Below are 23503 nucleotides of genomic sequence, written 5' to 3'. Positions count from 1 at the left end.
TTATTTCTCACCAACAAATCATCTTTACGGGTTTGATAAATTTTTATAAATTTTTTAATGATATGCACTTTACACATGTCATATTTTTATTGGGGTCAAATGTGGATAGGTACTCCCAAAATGAAGAGTGGGTACCATAGAACAACCAAAATACCTTGGAGTGAGAAGAGCATTTGTGGATTGAAGATTCTGTCCACCAGCAACCAACATGCTTTAAAACTCTAAAAGCTCTTTTAGATGAGCATTTATGGAAATTGAAATATCATTTTTATTTGGGTTTGCAAAAAAAATGTACATCTGAAGATGAATGTCTGAGTGCACTTCATACATGCTTCCTTTAGGGCTGCTTTCTTAGCAGGAAAGAGAATATTATTAGACTCTTGGCAGCATTATATTTTTTTTTCCATAAAAGTTGCCACAATCTGCATCTCTGGGTCTAATTAAAATGGTCCCATAATATTGTCATGCCAATATCATGTGAGCCACCACATTTTGTGATGTACACTGCCATTTGGGGAGCCAGAAAGCATCAAAATCTGAGCACCATGATTTATGAACCAGAGAAGAAAGGAACATGAGCTAGAGTTGTGGAAATGTGGAGGTTATGAAGTGCTAGGTAGGCAGCAATACCAGCAGCATAGCCTGCAAAGGCAAACCCACTCACCTGCATAAAAGGAAACAATTTCTTTCACTAAGGAAAGTTTCCAGTTCTAATTAAAACTGAATTATCATCAAATAGCAGCACCGCAGCACATACCTTCCTTAAGTACCAAAAGAAGTCCACTTTTTCCATCCCCATAAATGCAACTCCAGCAGCAGAGCCAATAACTAGCATGGATCCACCCGTACCAGCACAATAGGCAATCAGCTGCCAGAACTCAGAGTCTTGGGGGTATGAGGTAAGGTCATACATTCCCATTGTCGCTGCAACCAGTGGAACATTGTCTATAATTGCTGACACGACACCTATTGAACTTGCAATAAGTTCAACATTAGGGATATGTGCATCAAGGTAATTTGCTAATTCCCGGAGAATCCCTGCTGCCTCAAGACTACAAAAGGAGAATTCAAAATTTTTAGAACAGGAAAAGTATAGTTTTAACCCCTGATGCCACATCTAACAGATATAGTAGTCAACAAAACTGTAGTCCCACCTTATGGGTACAATATTCTAACAGATCTAACATAGTTCAATGAATGAGTTTCGACAACCGGCCTTGTATACTAAAAAGTTCAAAAAAAGGAAAATGTAGATTATACTTTGTTAGTTATCTTTGTAGAGATTATTTATTTATTTATCATTTTCAGGCTAGGACAAATGGTTCTACAGTTCAGACCATTATCAGGGTCTATTAACAGTCTTCAAGATCCCCAGAAATTCCTGTCACTAAATCAAATCCTAAGAAACCCTTACAAAAAATAGCCAGGAAGCAGAATTTTATCCTGTTCCCTCTCTGACATGGAAGAATAGCACGAACTAAATTGATGAAATAATTTCTATCATGCAGTCTAAAACATCCTCCCTTTCTAGAGCATTAAATTTAGCTATCCAGCAAATATCTTCATTTTTTGTTTGCTTCATTTCTACAAATCAAGCATTTCAGATCAGATAAAGTTTTAGAGCTTTAGCAAAAGGGCACAAGACCACAACGCTTCAATGATCAAACACTAGCACTTCTTACTAAAGAATTATTCTCCTTTTTCTCCTCTAGGCCTGGAGTGAATGTAGTTATACCATTGGACATCCCAAATTAAAAATAAATAAAATTTTTTGTTTCCTTACTTCCAGGGAAGAAAACAATGTTAAACAAATATAATAAAGTTTGTACATGCACAACAAATCTACACAATTTTCAGAATGAAAGAACCAATAGTGCTTAATAGCGTTGTATAATGAATGTTTTCTTAATGGAAGGTCGGAAAATTTTCCCTTGACCATTGTTTGAAAGGTTATTGAATTTGGAAGAGAAACTGAATGATACTCTATTGAAAAAATTTGGTTTACATCGAGAACTTAAATAGACGAAGCAATCCCATCCTGCAGAATATCATCCGATATTCTCTCTAATTCAAACTAGTGATAAAAACAAATTTAAACACACAAGGACTTATCTAGGATTCAATCAAGCCTTATCTTTTGGTTTTATTTTAAATTCAAACCCCTAAAAATCTTGGACTTATCTAAACTAAACAGTCCAAAATAAAAGAACTCAGTCAAGTCTTATCTTCTGATTTTATTTTTAAATTCAAACTCCTAAAAATCAAACCTACGGTTTCAACAAAGGTATTACTACAAAGGTGCAGTCTCTTAATTTGTCATCAAATATAGTATAATCATGATAAAACATTATTTCCTGATAAAACAAAGGTGCCAAAAGTGCATCATGATTTCCTGACCATGATCCAAAACGATTATAAGTGATAGGATATTCAGATAGTCATTAACAGGTTACTATGTTGCATAAAACCCACCCTGTATAACATAGAGAGAATGGTGTTTGTGGATACCTGCTGACAGATAAAAGGATTCCAAGGAAGAAAAGGGCTCCTTGAGTGTCAATGCGTGATAAAGCCTGTGGAACTTTCAATCTTTGTCTTTCCGATTCACCATAATGAATAGCATCTGTCAGAATCCAAAGAACTCCAAGCCCAAGCAGAATACCCATAAAAGGAGGCAAACCAGTCACAGCCTTGAACACTGGAACAAACACCAAAGCTCCAACTCCAACAGCGAAAACAAGCTGTCCTCTTGGAGCCATCTGTTCAGATGCCAAAACATTGGGAGAATCCTGTCCCTTCCCATTAACTTCACTGAATGAGAGAAGAAAAGCTCAAACAATTTACCTATAATGCATGAAATTAAACATAGCAACTTAAACTTCCTGGCTTTATTTTGACATGCAAGAAAATTACCTAGTGAGGGACATAAGAGCCAGCGGGACAACCAGAGAAACAGCAGAAGGTATAAACAAACCCTGTAAGAAAGAAAAGGCAATCATGGAACCCTTCCATTCCAGATTATTCCAAAACAATACAGTTCTAAAAATTTCTCCAGGGGTGATGAAATAGAGGGTGTGTTGGCTATTCTAGCCTCAAACCCAAAACATGCGCTAAGACACAGTAGTTAAACATGGCAGTTGAAAATACAACATTTAAGTTATCTAAGACCGACAATTAGAATGTGATTTTTAAATGCTCGTTGAGTCCAAATCATACTTTATATCAGGGGAAGACAATCTGAAGACCTAGAACTTATGCTATACTGAACCTGCTGGATTCAGTCCTATCTACTTGATGTGTAATCTTCAGCACGTGTCATTAGCATAAAAATATACTTGCTAACAAAACAAAAATTACCTTGGTCCATAAGTTCAAACTATATATACTAGAAAAAATATCTATTCCAATCGATTCCCTGTAAAAGAATAGCTGTCCAATGGAAGCATGGACAAAATAAAAGAACCTTCATTGTCTGCAATGTGGATATCTGACCATGAATCCACAGCATAGTAGTGGTAACATCACCAATGGGAGTCCAAGCACCACCAGCATTTGCGGCTATCACAACAACTGCTCCTAGGAACCTGTCAACCAAACCCTGGAATGTGAAAAAGGTAATACAGAACAAGTTGACAAAGAATTTCTGAAAAATAGAGGATTGGCGACATTTTAGTAATGTAGAAAAATTGGCAGCCAGAAGAGAGCAGTATTAATCAGTTGACTCCTCAAATTCCATGGAGTCAATCAACCAAGAATTTAGACTAAAATTGGAAATGCTGCCACCTTAAATGATACTCAGCATAACTGATCCCCCTAACCATCAACCAAGTCCTATGAAAAATTCTTACTACAGAAGAGGTCCATGACACTTAAATATGGGAATAAACTCCACAGAGTTGGGTATTTCTCATTTTCTTGTATTCAAATAGAGACAAAAGAACAAAGTCAATGGATCATTTTTTTCTTTCAATACATAAATCCAATGCATCATTTCATAAACGATTTATTTTCATAAAGCCTTCTTTATATTATGCTCTTCGATCAACTCTTTTTAATCACCAAAGTGAGAAAAAAAAAAAGGGAAAAAAAATGTTATATGATTTTCCAAGATTGTGGCATGCTTTAGCAAATACTTGAGCAAAAGAACACTATTATTTGACAGTAATCATGTCATTATTTGGCACTCATAAAAAGGCTTGGATATAAAAATCCAACTTAACCCAAAACTCAATCTGTATGTTCTATCTCCATCCAAATAAGGGCAAGTTAGAACAATATAGATGATTAACCTGATGAAAGAAAGATTTCTGTCCATTGATCTGTTTGTCCAAATTATAGATACCAACATATTTTAAAAGGAGAAAGCTGGAGGCAAAGTTTTTTACCCTCCCATGAGACCACATATAAGCCTCAAGATCTCAAAGTGTAAGACTTAAGTATCATAATTTTTTATGTTTATTTCAAAAGTAAAATAGAAAATATAGAAAAATTATGGAAAAAACAAAAGATAACACATAAAATTATTACAAAAAGCACCTTAGATGCCGTTCAGAGTTATACACATGCCTCCACATTAAACCTACCCTAGGTCTTCTGTATTTTGTTGGCATCAAACAAAACTAGATTTGAGAAATATATTACTGATTTGTAAGAATTGCAGAGCTAAAAGCCACAAAGAAGATATTTGGCTTATAAAGCACAATCTTGAACTCTGATATAAGATGAATCTTTAAGTTGTGAGATGAACATCTGATGAGAGCCTTAAACCTTGGGATTGTGTCTGAGTTATCACTTAGTGCCTCAAGTCATTTGCTTTGAGCCTCACCTTCAGACAAGCCTCCAGGCACAAAACCCAATATACTACGCCTACTAAGTCTCCAGAGAAAAGGGGAGAAACAGTATAAGAATACAACTGGAACCTCATCAGGTCTGAAATTCTTGCCCAAGGCTTTATTGTATCTAATGCCCATCCTAATAAGGGAGCAGGTCAGGTACCATATTAAGGCATTAACCCACATCATTGTCTTAGGAAAAAGGGGACCAAATCAAGCTGCAAAGCATGGGCAATCCTATATATCCTATGTATCCCTCCCTTTTTGGCCTTGAATACATCGTGTATACTTTTGGTGCTTTCAGTACAATTGCTTTACCTATCAAAAAAGGGAATTGAGTATATAACCATAAGACACCTCAAAACAAGAAGCAAAGTGAAACATATTATGGAAGTCAACCACATACAAAAAGAAAAAAAGAAAAGTTCAATATTTAGTAAATCAACTTAATTACTTAATATAACTTAATAACTTAATTTAAGTTATTAAGTAGATTGAGCATGTTTGGTAAAGTAACTTAATACCATAACTTAAAATTAAAAATTACTTTAAGTATTAAGACAAAATAATTAACTTATTCTGAATCTTATATTTCTTTTGTCTTATTGGCCTAATATCTAGTGAGTCTCTTTTAGATCTATGACTCCACATCTATGACTAATTTTTATTGTAAATATTTTGTAATTATTTTATGTGTTTATCATATTTTTAATATGAATGTTTAATAAACAAACTTATTGATTAGGGTTAATGAAAGTAAATATTAGTTACAATTAATGAAGATAAATATTTATTAAAATTAATGAGGGTAAATATGTCAATTAGATAATTTAGAAAAAAAGTTAAGCTAAATTTACCAAATAGCCCAATAGACTACTTAAAAAATCAACTAATAGGTTTTAAGTCATCAACTTAAGAATAATTTAACTTAAAATCAACTTAAGTCATCAAGTCATAAGTATTAAGTTTTACCAAACACCCACTTAATCATAGAACAAAATTCTAATCAGCTAAAACCTGAAGCCTAATATAAGTGTGAGAGAACCAACAATGTAGCATTATACCAAGACAAGTAGTGATACTGTTATAGATCTGTGATAGATATTGTGATACATACTACTTGTAAAATAAACTCAGGATATTTGATACAAGGTAAGGCTTTTATCATTTAATATACTAGAAAATCCTAAATCACATAAGAAAACATTGTACATTTTTAAGCACATACTTGCGGAATTCTGATGGAGGCACCAGTTTTCGCAATAAGGAAACCATGATAATGGTGGTCGTCAGGTTGTCAAGGATCGAACTGAGGAAAAAAGTCACAAAACCAACCTGCAAGTTTCAACAATAATTTGTTAAACACCAAAAAACGATACGGATATGCAATGTACAATAGATGAAGCTGCTACCATGATCACAAATCACCAAATGGAAAATAAAATCAAATAAACCTCCAAATATTTCCCAAAAGAAAAGCATAACCAGAAAGATATAAGATGGTCTAAAATTGTTGGAAAATTGATCCAATAATTGTTAGATTATGCAGCCAAAATAGGTCAGGATTTGATTGGAATTTTTTTGTATATTTTTTTTTCTGTGCTGTTGACTTGATTACTTGTTAATTAGGAAATGATTAAGTACCTGCTTTTTCTGTAATTAGTAACTGATTTAGTGGAGTAATTCTATGCCTAGTATAGAGTAATTTCTTTTTCCTTTCCTTTTCACACCATAAAACATTGTAAATAGGCTGTAACTATTATCAATGAATACCAGTATTATCCAGAGATCATTCTCTATTTTCATGGTAGCAAAGTCTTGTGCCCAATAACTTTTCTTTTTCTTCCATTTACCGATTCCAATTGCCAGTGTTAGTTTAATTTTTTTCCAACCTAATTGCAGGAATTGTTAGTGTATCCTTTTGGCCTTCATTGTCGTGGTTGGTTCAGAACCCATTTTTCTATATCCTTTTTTTATGGTGTGTGTCACCCCCCATTATAATAATCTCGTCTTATATGCAATCAACCTAAGGTGATAGAATCTTATGTCTCTTCCACTATTACCCAAACAACCATAAATACTCAAGATCCAACTTTGACCCCAGGAGAATTTCGGAGTACTTGACCCACATTTAAACTGAATTGAGGCAATTACCTAGAATGGATGTAGTTGGCAAAAACGTGCCTGAAATGGAAAAAAAAAAAAATTGAGTCATTTACTCAGGCTAGAGATGAGTAAGGGAGGCTTGAAATTCAATGGCCAGGATGAAGAGGAGTCTCAATTAATGTCTTAGTCATAGAACTCAATGTAACCAAAGATCAACAAAACTTGTATGTTCATCTCTACAACAAGGGAGATTTGGGAGTTTGCCTGTCAAACTTATTCAAAGGTTGAAGATGTTACTCAAATTGATGAACTCAAGACTAGAATTCATAAAACCAAATAAGGTCATCTTTTAGTGCTTCAAAACTACAATGTTATGAGGGTTGTGGCTTGAATTAGATTAATATTTAAAAATGAAATGTGGTAAAGATGCAATGATGTATCAAGAATTTATTGAAAAAAAGAGCGTTTTTTATCCTTGATTGGATTACATAAGGATTTTGTTCATATCAGAGTTCAAATTCTTGGTAAAGAGATTCTTTCTTCCTTAAGGAAAGCTTTTGCAATTGTTAGAGGGGAAGAAGGATGAAGAGGCGTTATGCTAGATTGGAACTTTTTGAATGGCTCCATATTAATCACTACCCAACTAAAAAACTTTGTTATCATCACTATTAACCCACCATTGGTACTACTACTATTGCCTCAGCCACAAACCTAGGAAGGAATGAAGGTAGAAGGTCAATTGATTGTCAGTGGTGTACTTACTACCAAAAGCTGAGACATACCTGAGAGTCATGTTGACAACTCCATGGAACTTCAAATGTTTTTAGAAGAGGAAATGGAGGCCAAGGAGGAAACCAAGGGTATAAACCACAAAATAATCTGGCCAACATTGATGAAAAACCCACAAACAAAAATGGTAGCTGAGAAGAATCATTGAATACAGAATATATTGAAAAATTGAAACAATTCTTGTCACAACATGAGAAACCAAAGGGGACAACATGTTTTGTTCAGACAGTAAAGTATTCTCTTGCCCTAAATGTCTTAAAAGAACAGTTTTCCAGCCTTTAGGTCATCGATTCAAGAGCTTGGACCATATGACCAATTCTTCAAGTTGCTTCCTAACCCACAGCTCATGCCTAAGAAATCAAAAAAATAAAATAGCAGATGGAACGTTTGTTACTGTTTTAACACTTAAAAACTGATGTTTTCCCAGCCTTAAAACAAGGATTTTAAATATAATTTGAGTGTTAATCAGTATTTTTTAACTTACATGTATGTTAAGCCCTATTTGAGGACTAAAGTTCAAATCTAGTGAAGAATGAAGTGAAAAGATAGTAAAAGGTGCAAAATATACAAGTTTCAAGGCAATGTAAAAATCTTATGTTGATGGAACCAAGGTGAAGAAGCAACGGAAGGATTAGAGATGCAATTGGACAACAAAAGGGCATGGAAAAGATGAAGGAAGGTTGTTGTTGGTTTGGCCAATTCAAATGGATTGGCAACTTCATTTGAATACCGTTTCAAACAGTGAGGCTATACAATAGAAGTTTGATAATGGAAAGAAGCATGCACAAAATTTCAATAAGGCTCCAGCGCAATGAACAGTGCAGATTTGAAGCCTGATGCATGATGTCAAAATGAATCAATACCAAAAGAGACAATGTCGAAAATTCCAAAAGCATACTCAAGGATGTTCACTCTCAGTTCTTTCTATCGAATTGAATCAAACACCACGGTCCATTATCAGTTTGCAAACTGATGGTGAGGAATTATTGGCAGAAGCTAGAGAATATTTATCAAGGAAACTGACAAAAATCTGATGTCAGTTGAGACTTCAAATATCAAGCTGCAAAATCCAAATTTGTGCACAAATTGAAGGAGACTTTGATTTACAAAGGAAGTTTAAGTGGATTGGGACCTGTGAGAGCAAGAATTTTGCATAGGAAGTTGAATATGAAGGAGAATCCATTTCAACAACAGAGACAAGAAACTGACACTAAACTGATAGCAGCTGGAGTTGTCATCGTTTTAATGGGTAAGGCTTGTATAGTGTTCCAATGTTGGTCTTGTATCGGATTAAACCGACACCATTTCTGATGGCAGACTCCTTTATATCTTCTTTGGCAATAGTTTCAGTTTGTCTATTGGTTGTGCATCTAGATTTCGATAATGAACTGGCACCACCTAGAAATTAGAACCTGATGTCAAAATTCTGATGCTAAAGCCATTCCAATGTTGATTTCAATCCGATGTCAGATTGTTTTGTGTTATTTCCTTCCAAGGATTGTTTCTCCAGGATTTTCTGCTAGTATTGTGTTATTATATATATATATATATATATATTGTTATTAGGGCTTTATAGAGGAGAACTTCCCTATTCCTAGATTCAGAATGCTTAACTTTTTCAGGATAAAAATTCTTTACAAATCTATCAAGATAAAGCATATTTTATGCTTATTAGGCTCAGTGAATGCTTACCCTGGAGGTTTGATTCATTGATGACCGATTTCATCAATTATGTGCAAACCCCTCAAAAAGGTCTTGAGATTATTAAGCTTTTCAATGGTTTTGAGATTCAAATTCAAAAGAGTGCAACTATTTTTAGAAAACTGAAATCCTACTCCACTTGAGATATGAATTTAAGAGCAAGATTGTCTCTGGATATTTTATTTTTATTTGCATCTTTTCATTATTACTAAATCTCTTGGTTTAGTTTAATTCAGAAAGTTCCAATTTTTATTGTTAGATTAGTTCATTTAGATCTTAGCAACACCTAATCAATATAACATAAGCATTAGAATAATCAAATCATGTTTAGGTTGAATCCCAAGGATGACAACCCGGCTTATTACTGATTATAGTAGCCTTTTCTCTAGTTTTGACCGATCAAGACTATTGTGTAAAGAAAACATTGGTTTTATATACTTACACAGGGTAAAGGTCGAGTCAATTACTACAACTAGTCAAGGAAATATCTCTTTGACTAAAGATTCATCATTGAAAATGTTTTGCATGTTCGAAAGCTTTCTGTTAACTTGTTATCCATTTCTAAAATCACCAAAAATCTGAATGTACTATGAATTTCTCACTTTTTAGGTGTCTTTACGAATTTCATAAAATGAATATGATTGAGCATACTAGAGAGAAGAATGGATTGCACCTCCGTGAAGGTGAAAGTGGAACAACATGCTCAAGTCCTCTCTCCTATTTATTCGAAACTTCCAGGTCTAATAAAGCTGAAGTTTGGTTACCCCATCTTCACCTTGGTCATCCACCATTTAGGTTATCAAAGAAAATGTTTCCTACTATGTTTCAAAGAGATTCAAAACTTCCGTTGTGACATATATGAACTTGCTAAGTGCCATCGAGCCTATCGAGGGTCTTGTCCTATGAATAATAAAAAATTAATATTCCTGTCAATTTAATTCATAAGAATGTTTGAGGACCCACAAAAGTCCAAAGTATTTTTGGAGCAAAGTGGTTTATGTCTTTTATTGATGATTGTACAAGGGTTACTCGGTCTACCTTATAAAATGAAAGTCGAATGCTAGTATTATATTTCCTGTTTTCCATGAAATGGTAAGCACCAAAATTAACTCAAAAATCCGGACTTTAATACCCGATAATGCCAGTGAATATTTCAACCAATAACTTTCACCATTCTTACAAAAAGAGGGAATTTTTCACCAATCTTCTTGTACTAATACCCCACAGAAAAATGGGATAACTAAGAGAAAAAACAAAGATTATCTTGAAATTCCTAGAGCCTTGATTTTTCAAATGAATGTTCCCAAAACCTATTGAAGGGAAGCTATCCTTATTGTTGCTCTTCTTATTGACAAAATACCCTCTCAAGTTCTTGGCTATACCCTAATTTGATGGTTATACTCAAATAGCCCTCAGAAGTTTTGGTTGTATTGCCTTTATTCATATTCATACTCACCAAAGAACAAAACTTGATCCTAGAGCCCTTAGATGCATATTTTTTAGCTATTCTCCATCTAAAAGGGAATATAAGTGCAATCATCTGACTTAAAGAAATTTTTCATGTCAATGGATGTTACCATTCGTGAAAGTCGGTCATTTTTTCCTCAACCTTATCTTCAAGGGGAGCCATTTGCAAACGAGAATCAATTTTTTCGAAGTTTGTTTGTTTCATACACAAAATTGCTTCCGAGTCTGACTCTGAATCAGTGCCTATTCTTGTTTTAAGCTCTGCAATTCATTCCTCAAGTCATCCTCAAGATTCACCCAAGCCCACAAGCTCTGAACCTGTGGTTCCTGAGTCCGTTATTCCGGATTCTATATTCCAAGGAAGAGAGAGGAAGAGATATGCTACAGTAAGGTGTACTCTAAGAGAATATAGTCTACTCCTGAACCTTAGGGTGCTACTCCAATTAATAACTGGGAAGAAAGTACTGAAACTAAACTTGAATCTAATTCCAATATGTTGCACGATCTTGATTTACCTATTACCATTAAGAATGGCAAGAGAAATTGTATTGAACATCCTTTGGTCAACTTTGTTTCATTTGATAATATTTCTGCATCTAATAGAACATTTGTTACCAAACTTAACTCCATTTATATGCCCAAAACTATTCAAGAGGCATTACAGAATGGGAATTGCAGGAAGGCAATGCAAGAAGAGATGAGTTCTTTGAAAATAAAATAAAATAAAATAATACCTAGAAGATTATGGATCTTCATGTTAGGAAGAAACAAGTTAGGTTTAAGTAAGTGTTTACAATAAAATATAGGGCAAATGGGACACCTGAGAGGTATAAAGCAAGATTGATAGCTCCTGGGTATACTTAAACTTGTGGAATAAACTACCAAGAAACCTTTGCTCTAATGGCAAAGATGAATGTTATTCATATATTGTTATTCCTTGGTACTGACGTTGGTCTACCCTTATAGCAATTTGATATAAAGAATGCATTCCTCCATTTTTTGATAAATAAGCACAGCATAGATTAACAAGAGGCAAAAAGCCACAAAGCATACAGGAAGTATACAAGGCAGCTAAGGCCTCACAACCAAAGAAAGAAAACCAAAAAACACACCATCCCTTAATTGGAAGCTAACCATTCCAAAAAGCCCATAAGGGAGGGCGGTTCCTCACCAATATACAATTTAGCCCAACCCTATAAGTTAAAAACAAAGAATTTTTAAGTTTTTGAATTGCTAACACCCCCCTAAAAGCTAGTCTATTCTTCTCTTTCCAAACCGTCAAAAAAATGAATAATGGAATGGATTTCCAAATTTTTTTCCTTTTTTTCCCCACAAAAGAGCCCTTCCAGCTAAATAAGACCTCCTTTACAGTTTCTGGAAAAACCCACTGAGCGCCAAACAACCCAAGAACAATATCCCACAACACTCTAGCCACTATACAATGTATTAGAATATGATTTACAGTTTCCTCTTCGCGACCACACAAAAAACAACAATTAAGAAGTTGCCACCCTCTTTTCTGGAGCCTAACTAGAGTAAGCACCTTCCCCCAAGTGGCTTCCCACGCAAAGAATGCATTCCTCCATGGGGATTTAGAGGAGGAAGTTCATATGGAGACACCAAAATTTAAAGGGGAATAAGGTCTATCAATTGAAGAAGGCTCCATGTGGGTTTACATAGTGCCCTAAAGCTTGATTTGTTAAGGAAATAGAGAACATGAATTATATTCAGAGGCAAAGGGATCATACATTATTTGTTAAATACTTTGGGAATAAGAAAATAACTACACTCATGGTATATGTTGATAACATTATTGTGAAAGGAGATGATTTAGAAGAAATGGAGAGATCAAAAAAGAAGTTGGAAAAAGAGTTTGCAACCAAACACTAAGGATGGCTTTAATCCTTTCTAGGGATTGAAGTTGCTCAGTTAAAAGAGGAATTATTGATTTTACAGCAAAAGTATATTTTAGATCTCCTTAGAGAAACCAAGTTGTTAGGGTGTGGGCCACAGATACACCCATTGAGACAGGTCACAAACTCGATGAGGGACTGGAGAGTCATCCAATTGAGAGAGAGAGGTATCAACACTTGGTAGGTAAATTAATTTCCTATCACATACTATATATGATATAGCATAAGCTATGAGTGTTGGAAGCCAATTTATGCACAATTGTTAGGAGATACACATGTAGGATATTACTCAGATACTTAGATACTTGAAGTTAACTTCTGGCAGTGGTATTTTGCTTCAGAAAACTGGAAGGTTGACACTGGAGGTTTATACATCAGCCACTAACAGGAGCTCAACATCTGGCTATTATACCTTTTTTGGGAGGGAATTTGGTAACTTGGAACAGTAAGAAACAATCCGTGGTTGCTAAGTCTGAGTCTTGAAGTAGAATTTCAAGATGCAAGGACTGTGTGAGCTTCTTTGGATAAAAAAATTTCTTAGTGACCTTAGAATAAGCTAGGAAAGCTCTATGAAGCTCTATTGTGATAAAAAGTTGCCCATCAATATAGCCCACAATGGAGTTCAACATGAGCAAATTAAGCTTGTTGAAGTTTATCATCAATTCATCAAAGTATGCACCCCCCATATATCCTTTTAAAAAAAAAAAAAAAACAATTAGTGACCTTAGAATAAGCTAGGAAAGTTTTATGAAGCTCTATTGTGATAAAAAGTTGCCCATCAATATAGCCCACAATCCAGTTCAACATGAGCAAATTAAGCACGTTGAAGTTTATCATCAATTCATCAAAGTATGCACCCCCCATATATCCTTTAAAAAAAGAAAAAAAAAAAACAATTAGCCGACATAATACTCAGGGGACTTACAGCTCAACCATTCCAATTTATCACAAACAAGCTAGGGGAAGAACATTTACTTACCAGATTTAGAAGTGTTGGAAATCGGTGCAGTAATTGCCAAATTATACAACCTAAACAGGTAGGGATTTGATTGAAATTTGTTTTTTTCTTTACTGTACAATTGACTTAACTTATTTCCTGGTTTATTTCTTGTAATTAGAGATCGATTAAGTAACTGATTTATTTCCTCAAATTAGCAACTGATTTAGAGGAGTAATTTTAGGCCTAGAATAGATTAATTTCTTTTTCCTTTTCTCGTTGTAAAACATAATAAATAGGTTGCAAATATGCCTGGTGAATATACAAGTACTATTCAGAAATCTTTCTCTCTTTTCAAAAATTATCATAAAAACTTGGAATATTGGGATTCTGTATTGAGTTCCATAGTGTCCCATCTATTATTATAATCAATAGAAAGCTACAATGCAATAAAATATTGAAATTCCATAGGAGAGAATGAAAAATTTTCAGAATTAACCAACTATTGTCAACAAGAAATTATTAATTCAGGAATTTTGGAACAAAGATTATTATCCAATCTTTCCAAGAAGTCGTTTAGGTTTTTTAGGATTCAATAGGTAGGTTTTAGCTTGGTATTTTCCCATACAAACTTTGTTGTTAGAATATTGTTTGATGATATGTCCAGAGAGACTTTAGGGTCAATCTATCTTACTGAGCTCCCATTGATACCCACTAAAACAAATTGCTGACTCCAAGAATGGATGACATCTCACATCATTGTAATAAAAATAAACTGGTACAAGCAGGGTCAAAGCCAGAAGTTTTTTCTTAAGAGGGATGGAACAAGGTGGAAGCTTACTGAAATTCAACCATTTATGGAGACCCAAACTAACCTGTATGTATTTCTAAAATTTTGGTGAAATAGACCAAATCTTAGTTAACATGGTTTGGCAGAAATACTTACAATCTTTTGAAATTAAAAATTACTTATACCAATTTCCAAAATTTTTTAACTCAAATTTGGAATTATAATTATATTTCTCCATAATTTCTTCTATTTTTTTTCAACTTCTTAACACCATTTGAACTTGAGTCTAAACATTGCAAAATTACTTACGTCTAAACATTTGCAAAATTTCTCTATTTTAAAACCCATCTAGTTTTGGTAGATTATGAACTACAGAAATCACTGTAAGAAAGATTTTTTTCCCCCACAAAACTTTATTTCCCATGTGAAGCAAAGGGCCAAATATTAAGAAACCATCATTTTTGTAATTAAAAAAAATACATCACTAACTCTATTCTTTACTTCTTCCTATCCATATATATTCCTAGATATTCCTCATTTTAAGAGCAAGAAGTAAGAAGTCAAGTGCAATTGGGCTTGCTCACCATCATATATTGCATATGTAGATAGAGAAAATACCACTTGCACCATCACTTCTGTCACATTTTTTTCCACCTTGCTAGGCGGCAATTAGTGATTGGGTGCCAAAAACTTCTGCATTTAATGCATGTTGTCCATTTTTTGTCATTTGTAATCACTAATTACCATGGTGTATGTAGCACCATCCTATAGGCAGGTACCAAGTTATTGGGGTTACTCAAGAAAATCAGAAAGGTATGAAGCTAAAAAAAAAGAAATAATAAAAGTCATATACTAGAAATTATAATGTGTATGTATAGATATACACACAAACATGCACCTTCCAAATACTTGGTAGGATCTTGTTATCAAGAGGTAATAAGTTGGATCTTTGTGTATATGTTGACGTGATGAAACAAACTAGTGTCAATATTGCCAAGTATAGAATTAAAAGACCAGCCCATGAGAACTATACTTTGAATAAAAGCTACTGAAAAAGGAAAAAATTGCTGTATGTTTTGATACTTGAGACTGATAAAAAACATCAAAAATACCATGTCAACATTAATGTCCAAGAATAAGGTTAAAATATCTGAAGTTCAAAAGAAACATTGTTGCCATGAAATAAAGCACTCACCACCCAAAGTAGAGTTTGTGGCTTGCGAGTTGTTATATTGTCAGTAACCAGCTTAAACCCTTGATGAGCATCAACAATCTCAACAATGGTCATTGCACCAAGCAAGAAAAACACTATTTCACTAACTTCAGCAGATGCATGAGTTAGCTCTGAAACAGCTATATCAGTTGAAGGTGCCTACAAACAAAGACAGACACAAGCATTAACACATAAAAAGTAAGACTCAATGTGCAAAATTTAAATTAATGAAAATTCAATGGATATATTGATCCAATGGAAATAACTGCAGTGGCGCAGTTAAGAAGAGGCATTCACAAGATAGATTTTGTATAAGAAGGAAATAATGATAGCCTGCAACTAGGCTATCTTCATCCACAGTAGATAATAATTTTATAACAAGAGCAAATACCAACACCAAAATCCAAACACATATAAACTATTGTAGATCTAGCAACAACAACAATGTGCCAGCATCCACTTATATAATATATCAACAAGTCAATAGTTGGTTTCATTAACCACCAAATTTGTGACTCCATCATAAGCAATAAGCTATCAACCATCCTTTTGTAAGTTTGTTCAAACTTCCTCATGCTAAAAGCAGATGTAATTCATGAAAATTAGGCAACCCCTACTTGTTAGGATTGGTAATCACCATTAAGAGACAATTAGTGACTTAAGTCACTAATCCCATCAGCCATAACAGGCTGCCAATAGCAAAATAAAATATGACAAAGATCCCAAAATAAGAATAGAAGCTCATTAAATTCTAGCACAGCAGGGATATATAATTCATATTTGTTCTATGACAGGAATAGAACCTTAGAAGGTTATTATGATTCAGTCATCCCTTTCTTGATCTGCTGATTTCTACTTTCATTTACACCAAGACACAGGCAATGAAAATAAATTCTGTGGTGAACACATTACCATGACTAAGACATCTACTTGATAGATCATAAAAGAATGCTCCAAATAAATTCAAGTTTGTTGTTCAGCCTAAATTGATATATGATACCTTTCATATCCATACAGGCAAATGGAGAAGGAACCAGATATTAAATTACAGCTAAACAAAATATCACAAATAATCTCAAGAAGCAAAAATGAATCTTACCCCAATGCTTCTTATAACCCATAAGCTCACAGCCATCAATAACCCCACTCCACTTTTGTTAAAGGCTAGAGATTCTTCAAAAATTATTCCAGCATATCCCACTCCAAATAGCAATGCCATAGCAGCATCCTATATCATGAGAATTGATTTGTTTTGTAATGCCCCTTTATTCGTATGAACTTTTTTGAACAAAGGCATGTAAGCAAACAAGAAAACCATCAAAAGAATCAGACAACAAGATGAAGATAGACCTGATTAGCAGCAACCCACGACTGATTAATTGCAACTGCTCCTGTTGTAGCTGCTGCAAGAATTGCAAGAGCTTTCAGCAAATCGGTCTTTGGCTGGTATGTGGCTTCAAAATCTTGTGAGCTTAATTCATCAACAGAACATAGGGGATCACATGATCCAGATGATGGTGTCAGTTCCTGATCACATTCCAAAAGGTAAGCAACTACCATCAGAAAAGAAGCAAACTGTATTACAGGAACATCAATGCTCTAAAATTATATGATTTATTTCTAATATTTGAATGTTAGGATGTGCCATATTTTAAGTGATATGATCTTTTAATCTCCTTTTCCTTATTGGTGTTCAATAATTACAGAAGGGTATAACAGTTGACATGAGGTCAAATGTTCTTGTATGCATATGCTACAATTTAAAGGCATGCAAGAAATGGGAGACCTTATTACCACTAAAAGCAATTTCAAGTCTTGTAATGGTAACATATTGCAAGGCTTCAACTACACTTCTGTACATCTATGCACTTTCTACAAGGTCACTTCCATATGTTGTAAGTTGAAGTCCAATTGTCATTGGAGCATTGACTGCTTTAGCATATTGCATCTTAGCTCGGCATAACAGATCAGTAATACACTTTGTCTATGAAAGGTGAAGTCCCTCTGCAATGTGTTTCGCTTGGATGCCTAAGAAGTAATCTACAACACCAAGATCCTTTAATGCAAACTTACGATTTAAGCTAGTTATCGATTCCTGCACCACTCTTAGTATTGCTTCCAGAAATGAGAATATGATCTACATACACCAAAACAGATGTACAATGTTGAGAAGTTATCCGAACGAAGAGTTATTGATTTGACTTGGCTGATTGGAAAACTAAAACCAATAACAACATTGTACATCTTCTCAAACCAGGCCATTGGGGCTTGTTTAAGACATAGGGAGACTTATGAAGCTTACAAACTAACTTTGGATCTTTAAAACCAGTTGGTTTTTCCATATAAACCTCCTCTTGCAAGTCACCCATTGTTGATGTCTAGTTGTCTGATTGTCCACCCTCTAGTCAATACCGTTGTGAGTACCACTTGAATGGTTATAGGTTTCACAACAGGGCTAAAAGTCACATTAAAGTCAAATCTAACTACCTGATGAAATCCCTTGGCAACAAGTCTTAATTTATACTTGCTTATTGTTCCATCAAGGTTTTCCTTAACTTTGAAAACCCATTTGCACTATGGCCTTCCTCCCTTGAGGTAGAGGTACAAGAGACCAAGTGTTGTTTCTTAATAATGCTAGAAATTCATTTATTATAGCTTGCTCCCAATGATCAAGCTGCAAAGCTTCTTCAACAGAATCAGGTTCTTTATGAGCAACAAACACTCTAGGCTTAAAAATTCCATTCTTTGGTCTAGTTGTCATTAAATGTCTGTTTGGAATATGTAACCTGGTTGACATTAGGATAATTGCAGAATCTAATAATTCAACATCTTGGTTAGTGGTGTTTTCTTCAAGAATGGATAAACCATGAGACCTATTTAGAGACTGATTTGGAGTATGAGCAGAATGTGGAAAGGCTGAGATTGAATCACTATTTGGAACTGAATTACTAGTAGTGTTTGACAAAAGAGTTTGTTATGAAATAACAGGGGTAGGAGCATTGGTAAAAGTACAAGGATGTGAGGGAGAAATGACATGTATGAAAGAAAGAAAATTATCATCAATTCGAACTTCTAAAGGTTTAACTTGTGCAGAACATTGTGGGCCAAAAGGGGAAGAATGCTCATTGAAGATGACATCCCGGGATACGAAAATTCAACCACTAGTATCAAGACACTTGTAACCTTTATGATTCAAGCTATCGCCAAGGAAGGAACAAGGAGTGGAATTAAACTGCACCTTATGCTAATTATAAGGTTTGATATTTAGAAAGCAAGCACAACCAAAAACTCTTAAGTTGTGAATAATCTGGTGAGACATGAAATAGAACTTCAAGTGGAAACTTTTTATGAAGAACAGGCGTGGGCAATCTGTTTATGAGAAAGATAAATGTTCAAAAAAACTCATCCCAATATTTTTTTTTTAGATAATTGAGCGCATGTATATAAAATTAGGCAAAAAGCCACAAAGCATACAGGGAGTATACAAAGTAGCCTACGCAAAAACAAAAGCAACACTCACCATCCCTTAGGGAGTGGCAAGCTATTCCAAAAAACCTAAAAGCGAAGAGGACTCCTCTCCCATATACACCCTAGCCCAACTCCACAAATTACAAACAAACGAATTTTTTAGCTTCTGAATAGCTAGAGATCCCCCCCTAAAGGCTAATCTATTTCTCTCCTTCCAAACCGTCCAAAAAATACACAAAGGAATGGAAGACCAAATCCTTTTCCTCTTTTTCCCCACAAAAGGACCCCTCCAACTTTCTAACAACTCTTTGACTTTCTCTGGGAACACCCAATTAGCCCCAAACAAGGCCAAGACAATCTCCCAGAGAGCCTTTACAACTGTACAGTGTAAAAGAATATGATTTACAGATTCCTCTTCACAACCACACAAAAAACACCGGTTTAGAAACTGCCAGCCCCGTCTTTGAAGATTATCCAAAGTTAGGACCTTCTCCCAAGAAGCCTTCCAAGCAAAAAAAGCAACTTTGGATGGAACCTTGTCCACCCAAATGCTCTTTTTCGGGAATATTTTTAAGGCATTGATGCATGTGCAAGAAGAGTAAAACCATTTTCCATTACGTGATGATGTTTTCTTTGAGTTACACACCATTCTGCTCATGAGTACGAGAGCAAGAGTTTTTGTGAATGATACCATGAGAAAAGAAGAAAATTAGTGATGCCCTATACCCTCCACCCCAATATTTTTAATGGACCTTATTTTATGACCAAGTTGAAGTTCTACTTGATTTTTAAAGTTGATGAAAGTTTGAAGTGCATCAAACTTCTTTCTAAGCATATAAATCCAAGTAAAACATGAGAAGGCTCCAACAAAGTGTATATAATGACAATAACCACTTGATGAGAAGGATGGTGATGGCCTATAGGTCTGAATGCACTAACTAGAGCGGTTTCATGTATTTTGAACTAGAGAAAAGAAAAGTTATGAATTTTGCCCAAACAACTAGAAAAACAAAAGGTAGAGCCATGTTTATTGATTGTGGAAGGATTACATTTAGAAACAATGGATCTTACAACTTTCTCAAAAGGGTGGCTTAATCTATCCAACAACTATAGGTCGAAACAGAAGAGGAAATTAGCGTAGACTTTGAATAAGAGACCAGTACAAAAACAGAGGAAGTAAAACAAAGTGTTTTGACACTTGTGATTTTCCAACAACTTTTGCTGAGGCAAATCCAAAAGAATTAGGCTGCAACTGACTTCTTAGATCAATTTGAGTGTGATCAAACACATACAGCCCACCTTTAAGTATCCCTTCCAACAAAGTTGTTTTGGTGACCCGGTCCTTGACAAAACATGAAGAGGGGTGAAATTCAAAGAAGACAATGTTGTCTTTTGCAAATTTTGAGACACTAAGTAGATCTTTTGTTATATAAGGAACATGTAACAAATGTTTTAAAGAAAGAGTTTTGGAAGAAAGGTAAGGAGAAATAAGCATGGACTGACCAACATACTTAACCGATAAACCCCTTACCATTGCACATATAAACTTGATCTATCCCAAAGAATCTTGTTTCAATCGTTAGGTTTCCAACATCAGCAATGATCTGATTCACCGCTCTAGAATCTGGATATCAATTGTTATCATACATGGTTTCTAGAGTTGTAAGCATTGTTGGCATTTGTGATTATTGGGTCCTTGGAAAGATTGATCAAACCGATAGTTGCATTGCATCACAACATGTCCTATCCAACCGCAGAGTTAACATTGTGGTGTTATTATTCCAATATCCTCCAAGTCCATTAGAACCACTAAAACAACCTCTTCCTCTATTACTAAAACCTCCTTTATTATTGAGAAATCCAAGAAAATTTCCTTGCCCAGGAAGATTGGAAGTTTAACCATATCCTTGACCATAGTTTTCATTATTTCCAAGATTGTAATACTTTTTCTTCCCTTGTGGTGCATCTTGCATAGAGCCCATGACAAGATTTGCACTAGGATTAGCTGAATCAAGAACCTTGTTGTTTTTCTCAGTTCAAGTTTCTTGTGTCAAGAGAAGAGATTCAATTTCATGAACACCATACGGGACAATAGAACAATTCACTGACACTATAAAAGCATCACACTCAAAAGGCAAACTGTCGGAGGCCACATCAATGTGGTCTTACAAAAAGAGGATAACCAATTAGATAAAGTAAATCAACAAAACCCCTAATTTTTTTTAGAGGTAATCATTAATGGACAAAGAGGCTTTCTTTGTGTCTTGCAGTTGTCTCTTAAATTGAGTGGCTTTAGCTCGAATTTGAGAAGAGAAATATACCTCTAGAGTACTCCAGATCTGAGCTGAGGTATCACAATTCACTATTCAAGGAAGAATTCCTTCTGACATTGAGGAGAGCAACCATGGGTCCATGACACAGTCAATTGATCCTGTTATTCCCAATCCAAGAAATCTGGATTAATCTTGTCTACTGCTTCATCTCCTAGCTCCAAGAACTTCAATGGAGGTGTTTTCGTGGCAAGAAGGAAGTGTTGAAGCTTGTGACCACGAACAGTAGCAAGAATTTGTTTACACCATATGATGAAATCGTTGTTATCTAATTTCAAAGTAAGACAGTGAGTAAAAGACACATGTAGAAATCTGGAGGAGGACAAAGAGGTTGCCACAACGAAAACTAAAGAAATTTCATTTTCAGGAGAGTTTGGCTCGGATTCCATCTCAAGAATCTAAAGAAAATGAGGAAGCTTCTTCTCTACAGAAGTGATTTTCATTACAGTTTATTAGCTGTATATTAGATGGCTTGAATAGAGTTTATTACCAACTAATCTTCCAACAGAGTGCTAACCAATCCTCTAATATATTACTAACAACTCCAACATAGAAGCAACGAGTGTCCTGGCTGTTTCAACAACTTAATACAGGTTCACTACTAGCCTTAACACACAGTAGAAAATTGGGAATTGGGAAATATCATGGAAGAAAAACTGAGAAGCTAGAAGTAATAATAAGCATCATCCAAAATTTTCAAATGAGACATGATTCATGATATTTCACCGTTCTGAATCAAAATTCCAATCCTATCAATAAACTACATATGTTTAAATGACAATTTTGCAAACAGTCGGAGCTCGTTCAAAAGACAAATTGGGGACTTTTGAATCCCAATGCCCAGCAGCAGCTAACGAGCAATCCGTGTAGAAACAAATTTTCATCATTGACAAACTCGAAACTCATCCGCTATAGAAAACCCCACAACAGTGATCCTTCATGATAATTATATGCAGCTACACTCATTTCATCAACCAACCAACCAAACATGTTCCAGCCATCAGTTGCAGACTCCAACTAACCAATGTGAATTTCACACCGTCTTGTTGATGAGAAGAGGCAAAAAATAAAACAAAATAACAAAATCCCGATTCTCAAATTTTCATCATTTTCAGCATTCCACTTTCCTCCATTATCTCAGCAACCAAGCAGAGTGCTCATAAATTCACAGAAACAAATCAAAACTGAGAGAATTTGGAAGCAAAGGGAAGACGAAGAACCTGAAGCTGTTTGTCAGACAAGGATTGGGCCTCTCGCGGGGTGGAGGAGGGTGGGTCTCCGGGCTTGTTTTCGAGTCGGGCGTTCAATTTCGGAGGTCTGAACCTCCAAGTAGAGGAGTTAAGGCGATGGTGAGATGGGACCCAAGGACGAGAGTAAGCGGGTGAGAGAGGTGATCGTTTTGAGAGTGAGTGTGATGGAGAGAGGCTTGTGGAGATTGAGAAGGAAGCCATTGGAGCTCAGCTAGGGCTTGCAGAAGATGAGGAGATGGTACAGCCAAGGACCACTGTGGAGTGAGGACTCAACCCAGTTGAATGGACGATGGATGCAACTTTTTGCCTATTTCCACTCCTCCAGCATCTGTGGAATCAGCAGCTCTAATAGTGGAATCAGTGGATTATGGTGAGTATAATACCAAACAGAACTGTTCAAGCTAATGATGCCCGAGAGGATCTACATGATACTAAGGTTACGTTTGTTCCGGAAAATACTAAGGAAAAAAAAAATGTAAAAGAAAATTATTTTTGTCCTATGAAAAATATAAAAAAAAATTAAATACAATTAAAACTAATTAAAAACTTATGTATTTTAAAATTATTTAATATTTATATTAATAAGTTAAAATAAATAAAATGAGTTTGAAGTAAAAAATAAAAATAACTTATCAATTTTTAATCCATTTTTTATTTTCATTCACTTTTCCTTTCCTTATATTTTTCCTTTATATTTTCTTTCCCTT

At 34.9% G+C, this 23503-nt stretch overlaps 1 protein-coding gene across 1 annotated transcript; it reads right to left on the bottom strand.

The window, feature by feature from the left end:
- Positions 1 to 244: 244 nt before the first annotated feature.
- LOC117911385 (sodium/proton antiporter 1) lies at positions 245 to 23175 on the bottom strand. The gene is made up of 10 exons (XM_034825738.1): positions 22767 to 23175; positions 17099 to 17275; positions 16848 to 16976; positions 15731 to 15907; positions 6061 to 6167; positions 3464 to 3584; positions 2914 to 2975; positions 2509 to 2811; positions 758 to 1052; positions 245 to 664 (listed from the first exon to the last, which is right to left on the bottom strand). The coding sequence occupies exons 1-10, from the start codon at positions 22995 to 22997 to the stop codon at positions 551 to 553; spliced, it is 1716 nt and encodes a 571-aa protein (XP_034681629.1). The 5' UTR covers positions 22998 to 23175; the 3' UTR covers positions 245 to 550.
- Positions 23176 to 23503: the final 328 nt, after the last annotated feature.

Source organism: Vitis riparia, chromosome 3, assembly GCF_004353265.1.
Source record: "Vitis riparia cultivar Riparia Gloire de Montpellier isolate 1030 chromosome 3, EGFV_Vit.rip_1.0, whole genome shotgun sequence".
Classification (NCBI taxonomy): domain Eukaryota; kingdom Viridiplantae; phylum Streptophyta; class Magnoliopsida; order Vitales; family Vitaceae; genus Vitis; species Vitis riparia.
This window is presented reverse-complemented; position numbering and strand designations above follow the sequence as displayed.